At 46.1% G+C, this 7,605-nt stretch overlaps 1 protein-coding gene across 1 annotated transcript; it reads left to right on the forward strand.

Moving 5' to 3' along the window:
• Positions 1-1,634: 1,634 nt before the first annotated feature.
• Positions 1,635-7,204, forward strand: LOC131010010 (uncharacterized). Its single transcript, XM_057937408.1, has 5 exons — positions 1,635-1,901; positions 2,700-3,326; positions 4,602-4,786; positions 5,903-5,987; positions 6,482-7,204. Exons 1-5 carry the CDS (start codon positions 1,635-1,637, stop codon positions 7,202-7,204), a joined length of 1,887 nt encoding a protein of 628 aa, XP_057793391.1.
• Positions 7,205-7,605: the final 401 nt, after the last annotated feature.

The raw sequence follows: 7,605 nt of genomic DNA on the forward strand, positions 1-7,605 counted from the left end.
CTTTGATCATGCTACGCACAGAAAACATGAAATAAACCTAAACACTCTAATCAGAAGTTTGGGTCTGACACTTTCTCTCTGATTAACTAATGCGTAATTAAAATAAAGCATATAAAGTTAACTAGGCAAAAGATAGCAAGCCAATAAGAATGCAAGAAGGCAAACAAAGCTAGGGTTCTAAACTAGCAATCTAGAAAGCAATCATCAATTCAACACCATAAACAACGATTATCTAGGCGAAATAACATATTAACATTTAATCAAATGAATGTTAAGCAAACACACACAATCAAAGAGAATTTCGCAAGCAACTCAACGACGAACTAACTAGAACATGGCATTTGAACATTAACGAAATCAACAAGAGTTTCCAACTCCAACACTAAACCAAACGATCATAAACTTGTAAACATCAAAGATTAATAACTACCTAGGCAAGAAACTAAATCAAGCATAAGATTCGAATGCAAAGAAAATCTTAATCTCCATAAAAAGAAATCTCTAAACTTTCACCAACAAGAAGGGAAAAACGTAAGCAATAGCAACGAACTACGAATCACGTAGATTATCTAAACTCAACAACAATCATCTCTAATCATTACATCCATCAAAAGTATAAAACAAGGATTCAATTAACCAAAGAATTCATATAATCAAGATTATCTAAACTCAACAATAATAATCTCCAATCATCACATTCATCAAAGCATAAAACACAAAACTTAATTAACCAAAAGATTCATATAACCAAGAAAATATAGCATCAACAACAATGATCTTCAATCATCATATTCATCAAAGACAAGAAACAAAAACTCAAATAACCAAGGGATTCATAAACAAAGAGAATCAAAGGGAGTTCTTACAAAACATAGCAATCCAAGGAAAACCAATCCGATGAAGTGTTAATTGACATCCAAAGCAATCCAATGAATCCACAATCGAAAGTAATTGATTTGAAACTCTAAAAACCCAAGGAAAAATGTGGAAATCGCCCTTGGAGGCTGCTGGGTCGAGAAGTGATAAAGTAAAACCCTAGAAAGGGGTTTTTAAACGCAAAATCGTACTGTCGGATCTGAACAGAGGCGGCGGCCGCCGTGGGACGGCGGCCGCCGTGCACGGCGCGCGCCGTGCCACGGCGCCGCCGTGTATGCCTTTCGCAGACTGCAATGCGCAGCGTTTTTGTTTTGGTCCGTTCTCCCTCGTTTCAAGTCGGATTTTAGATCCGTTTTCGCCTACGAACTCGTATCGAGACGAACTTTGATTCTTCTTCAGACCATTCAACTAAATTCTGACTTTACTTTTGTTCACATATCAATCAATGTGAGCACAAAATCCTGAGACAACAAAATTAGCACAAAAGCTCAAATCATTCAACTCTTAAGTGAAAGAGACCAAAATAAAAGTCAATATAACACGTAAACACCCAGAGATTCATCACAAAATAGGGCTAAACAATGACTAAGCAGAATATGGAGTCCCAAGCATCTACCATAAAAAGGCTTGAAACAACTGTCGGTCAACTTTCCGGTACTTTGAATCAAATCCAACAACAACAGCAGCCCGGAAAGTTTCATGGCCAACCTGCTCAGCCGCATCAAGCTCTAGCTGTAACTGTTCTTCGTAATGGTAAGATGGTGGATAACAAAGTGGAAGTGCCAGCGCTGCCAAGATCATCCCTGACGAACTCAGCATTACAGAATCTCTCAAAGTCAAAGTCAGCGCTACTGCAGTCAGCGCTGCCGAATCCAACTCCGCCGATGTCAGCGCTGCCAAGTCCAGCTCTGCCTAATTCAGCTCTGAATAGCTCTGCCTTCACAAGAGCAGAGCTGCCGAGCTCAGCACAGCCCAGACCAGAGATGCCGAGCTCAGCTCTGACCAGCCCTACCAATGGAGAGAAGGCAGATCAACAAAAAGATGGAGAGATGGAGGAAGAAAAGGAGAATAAACTTCATAAGTCTACCACACCCTATCGACCTCCGATCCCTTTTCCTAGCAGATTGAAGAATGAAAAGCTGGATAAACAGTTCGCCGACTTCTACAACATGCTTGCCAAGGTGAACGTGAATCTTCCTCTCCTTGATGTGATCAGAAAAGTACCGGCGTATGTGAAGTTTTTCAAGGAGTTGGTTTCCAACAAGCGAAAGTTCGGGGACAATGAGAAAATTTTAGTCTCGGAAGTAGCGACCTCAATCATGCAGCAATCCTTACCACCAAAGCAGCGCGATCCAGGTAGCTTTGTGATTAATATTGCTTTGGGAAATGGTAAGAAGGCCACGGGTATGTTAGATCTGGGAGCGGGAATTAATTTGATGCCTTACTCTATTTTTCAACAATTAGAGTTAGGTAATTTGAAATCCACTCGCATGTGTCTACAACTAGCTGATAGGTCTGTTAGGTACCCCCGTGGGATAGTAGATGATATTCTGGTTAGAGTCGGGGGTTTGATTGTGCCTGTTGATTTCGTAGTGCTTGAGATTGGGGATGTGCATGAGAATGGTAGAGACCACACTCTACTATTAGGAAGACCCTTTATGGCGACCACTAACACTTTGATTGATGTTAAACATGGAACTATTAAAATGACGGTGTTAGGGGAGTCGGTGTCTTTTTCGGTGCATGAAAATCGTGCAATGCCTTCTACGAATTTCATAAATGAATGTTCATATATAGATGCTATTAATGGCTTGGTTGAGAAGGTATTTATTCAGGAACAGGAGTATATGGAAGCTTTTGCTGGATCGACCGACATGGAGGAATTAGCTAAGGAAGCTGAAGAATCAGCGCTGCCTGAAGAGTCAGCGCTGCCGCAGCCAGCTCTGCCGATTCCCGCGCTGCTACAGTCAACTCTGCCGAGCTCAGCACCCTTCAGCGCTGCCCAGCCAGCTCTGCCACCCTTTAGCGCTGACCAATCCGCTCTACCGAGCTCAGCACTATCCAGCCATACCGAGCTGCCCTTTGATGAACAGATGGAAACCAAGAGGTCAGCGCTGGAACTAAAGGAACTCCCTGCCAATCTCAAATATGTATTTTTAGAAGCAGGTGAGGAGAAGCCAGTGATCATATCTTCCACGCTGACTTGGGAGCAAGAGGCAGCGTTGCTCAAGGTATTGAAGAGAAACAAGGCAGCTTTGGGATGGAGCCTGGCAGACATTCGTGGCATAAGTCCAGCCACATGCATGCACAAAATTAACCTAGAGGAGGGAGCAGCACCCAAGCGAGACGCTCAGCGACGATTGAATCCTATTCTGATGGATGTCGTGCGCAAGGAAATCCTTAAGCTACTGGCCGAAGGGATCATCTACTCTGTCGCTGATAGTGAGTGGGTGAGTCCCGTGCATGTCGTGCCAAAGAAAGGAGGAATGACGGTTGTGCGCAATGACAAGATGGAGTTGGTACCGACGCGTCCTACGACGGGGTGGCGGATGTGTGTTGACTATAGGAAACTCAATGCCGTCACCAAGAAGGATCACTTTCCTCTCCCTTTTGTTGATCAAATGTTAGATCGTTTAGCTGGGCATGATTTTTATTGTTTTCTTGATGGTTTGTCAGGATATTACCAGATCGCGATCGCCCCAGAAGATCAACTCAAGACTGCCTTCACCACTCCTTTTGGGACGTTTGCATGGAAGAGGATGCCGTTCGGGTTGTGCAATGCACCCGGGACGTTTCAACGATGCATGATGTCCATATTATCTGAAATGATTGGTAAATTCGTGGAGGTTTTTATGGATGATTTTTCGATTTTTGGGCAGTCCTTCCATGATTGTTTGACGAAGATTGATGTAGTGTTGCAAAGGTGCATTGAAAGTGGCTTAACCTTGAGTTGGGAAAAGAGTCATTTCATGGTTACACGTGGTATTGTCTTGGGTCATGTGGTGTCTAAGCATGGACTAGAGGTCGACAGAGCTAAAGTGGAGGTAATCCAAAAGTTACCACCCCCTATTGATGTTAAAGGAATTAGGAGTTTCTTAGGTCACGCCGGTTTTTACCGACGTTTCATTAAAGATTTCTCTAAAATTAGCCAACCTCTATGCAAACTGCTAGCTCAGGACATTCCGTTTAATTTTGATGACTCTTGCATGAATGCCTTTGAAACATTAAAACTAAAATTGAGCTCTGCCCCGGTGGTGATTGCGCCTGATTGGTCATTGCCCTTTGAAATTATGTGTGATGCGTCTAACTCTGCTGTAGGAGCTGTGCTAGGTCAGCGTGTGGATAAGATGTTACGTGTAATTTACTATGCTAGTTTAACTCTGAATAGTGCACAAGTAAATTACACCACTACTGAAAAAGAGATGCTTGCTGTGGTCTTTGCCTTAGATAAATTTCGTGCCTACATCATTGGGTCTAAGGTTATTGTTCATAGTGACCATGCTGCGCTGCGATATTTGATAACTAAACCTCAAGCTAAAGCTCGTCTGATCCGTTGGGTTTTACTGTTGCAAGAATTTGATGTAGAGATCAGGGATAGGAAAGGGAGCGAGAACCATGTAGCTGACCACCTTTCACGCTTGGATAATTATCGGATAGAGTCGAATCTTAATTGCATCCCTGAATCTTTTCCTTTTGAGCAAACATATGCATTAACCTTTGACAAGTGCAGCGCTGCAGAGTCCAGCTTTACCGAGCCCAGCTCCACCGAATGCAGTGCTGCCCAGCCCAACGCAGCTCAGTTCATCCCTGCAAGCCTTGCCAAAGTCAGCGTTGATAAGCTCAGCGCTGTCCAGCCCAGCACTGCCGAACTCAGCGCTGCTCAGTCCAGCCCTGCGAGCGCCGAGCCCTGGTATGCCGATATTGTCAATTATTTAGTTTGTGGTATTCTACGACCTGAGCTGACATCGCAGGAGAGAAAGAGATTTTTAGCTCAGTGCAGGCACTACTATTGGGAGATTCCTCACCTCTTCAAGCTTGGAAAGGATGATGTCATTAGACGGTGTGTGCCGGCAGAGGAGCAACAACAAGTGTTGAAGATGTGCCATGAAGATCATTGTGGTGGACACTTTGGGGGGCAGAAAACAGCACATAAAATTCTTCAATCAGGTTTGTTTTGGCCTTCCATTTTCAAAGATGCACACATTTTCACTCTTGCATGCTATAGGTGCCAGAGAGTAGGAAATATCGGCCGCAGGAATGAGATGCCTCTCCAAAGCATATTAATTGTTGAAATTTTCGATGTGTGGGGCATTGATTTCATGGGGCCATTTCCTACTTCGCATGGGTTTCAATATATTTTACTTGCTGTAGATTACGTGTCCAAGTGGGTTGAGGCTATTCCCACGCGAACATGTGATGCTAATGTGGTACTTAAGTTTGTGCAAGAGAACATTCTTTCTAGATTCGGATTTCCTAGAGCCATCATTAGCGATGGAGGCAAGCACTTCTGTAACAAGTTGTTTGCAAAGCTCATGAAGAAGAATGGGATCACGCACAAGGTAGCAACACCTTATCACCCGCAGACCTCTGGCCAAGCCGAGACGAGCAATCGGCAAATCAAGGGAATTTTGGAGAAAACGGTTCAACCCTCGCGCAAGGACTGGTCCGCAAAGTTGAATGATGCTCTTTGGGCGTACAGAACTGCCTTCAAGGGCGTGCTTGGGATGAGTCCGTACCGTCTCGTCTATGGCAAGGCCTGCCATCTGCCGGTGGAAATTGAGCATAAAGCTTATTGGGCGATCAAGGCTGCTAACTATGACTTGGACTCTGCTGTGAAGCAGCGCATGCTACAAATGGAGGAGCTAGATGAGCTACGCAATGAGGCGTATGAGAATGCGAGAATTTACAAGGACAAAGTGAAGCGACTCCACGATCGCCGCATTTGCCACAAGAATCTTTGCCCTGGAATGAAGGTGCTCTTGTTCAATTCTCGACTTAAGTTATTTCCAGGAAAGCTGAAATCCAGGTGGAGCGGTCCATTTTTACTCAAAGAGGTGTTCGAGCATGGTGCGGTAGAGCTGTTGAACGAGCACACAAAGGAGAGTTTCCGAGTGAATGGCCATCGAGTGAAGCCGTACTACGAGCACCAGAGCTCGCCTATGGAGGTGGAGTCTCAAGCTCTGCACAACCCTAGCTGAAGTTCAGCTCTGAAGTCGGGCTGGAGACTTTAACTCTAGCGCTTGGTGGGAGGCAACCCACCTTTGGTTTGTTTTTAATTTTTATTTTTCTTTTGCTTTCTTTATTTTCGTTGATTGTTTTGAGTCTTTCCTCAGTTTTGGTTGCCAACGCCGACAAAGGGAAGAAGGGAGCCAACGCTAATAATAATAAAAAAAAATTAAAAAAAAAGGAATAGCTGAAGGAGTCCGTTGCCCAAAAGATTGAGAATACACCAAGTCTAAGAGAAGGCGTTGATTTAAAATGTGTGGGCCAAAGCTGATTAAGGTGTTAAAAATTGCTAAAAGAGAGGGGAAGGAGTCAGCGCTGGATTAGAAACTAAGAAAGGGCCAACGCAGCTTTGGCTAGGAAATTACGTCAACGATTGAAGTTAAAAGAGTCAGCGCTGGCCAAACGTCGAATGGAGCGGGCTAGCAAAAGAAGGAAAAGTCACCAAAAATTGCCACCCGCAAGCGACGCCCAGCGCTGCCAGCCACTCCCGTCAGCGCTGCCAGCCCGCTCAGCGCACCCGCTAAGCCCGCCCAGCCACACCGCCACACGCCAGCGCTACCAGCCACCCCGCCCAGCCACACCGCCACACGCCAGCGCTGCCAGCCGCCAAGACCGCCCAGCCACGCCCCCGGCAGCGCTGCCACCCGCCAGCGCTGCCACCCCGCCAGCCACGCCCCGCCCAGCCACACCGCCACATGCCAGCGCTGCCGCATGCCGGGGCTGCCCTCTCCTCGCCCAGCTCTCCACCCGCAAAGACCACAACCCCAATGAATCCCTCTACGCCACCATCATCCACAAGCTCGCCCTCGCCAACAACTTCGACGCCATCGAGTCACTGATGCAGCAAATCAAGGCCACGCGCAAATGCCGCCTCTCCGACAGCGCTGACCATCTAGCCCGCTGCGCTCTGCCAAATGCCAGCGCTCTCCAAATTCAACACGGCAGAACGTCAGCGTTGCTACATGAAAGCGCTGCCAGCACCTTCACTCTCCATTTTCAGCGCGGCATCACGCCAGCGCTGCCAAATGCAAGTGCCTTCGCTCCCAAAGATTCAGCCCTGCTGCCACCCTGCCCTGTTGCGCCCAACACCCGTCAGCGCTGAACTGCCCTAGCGTGGGGGAACTCGTTAGGCGACTTGATTTCAAATTTGGCGATGGCGTTGAAAGGCGGGGCTGACGGCGCGCATTTGGCGATATCCAACTGCTTCGTGGTGTCGCTCTTCAACACGCTGAGTCAGCGCTGCCTTTCTATTCTACAGCTATCAATGCTGCCACTCTCCACTTGCAACAGACCGCAAAGCCCTTTCTTAACCGCCTCTCACGATGCTTCAGTTTTTCAATGCCGATAATCAGGGACGTTTTCTAAACTATTTGTATTTCTTTTCTTCCCTGAGGACATGGCATGCTTTTAGTGTGGGGGTGTTTTCTTGTGCTTATATTAAAAAAAAAAAAAAAGTTGACGAGATTAGTCTTCTATGCTTAGTTTTTGGTCTTTGTCTCATGC

Source organism: Salvia miltiorrhiza, chromosome 1 (genome assembly GCF_028751815.1).
Source record: "Salvia miltiorrhiza cultivar Shanhuang (shh) chromosome 1, IMPLAD_Smil_shh, whole genome shotgun sequence".
Classification (NCBI taxonomy): Eukaryota; Viridiplantae; Streptophyta; class Magnoliopsida; order Lamiales; family Lamiaceae; genus Salvia; species Salvia miltiorrhiza.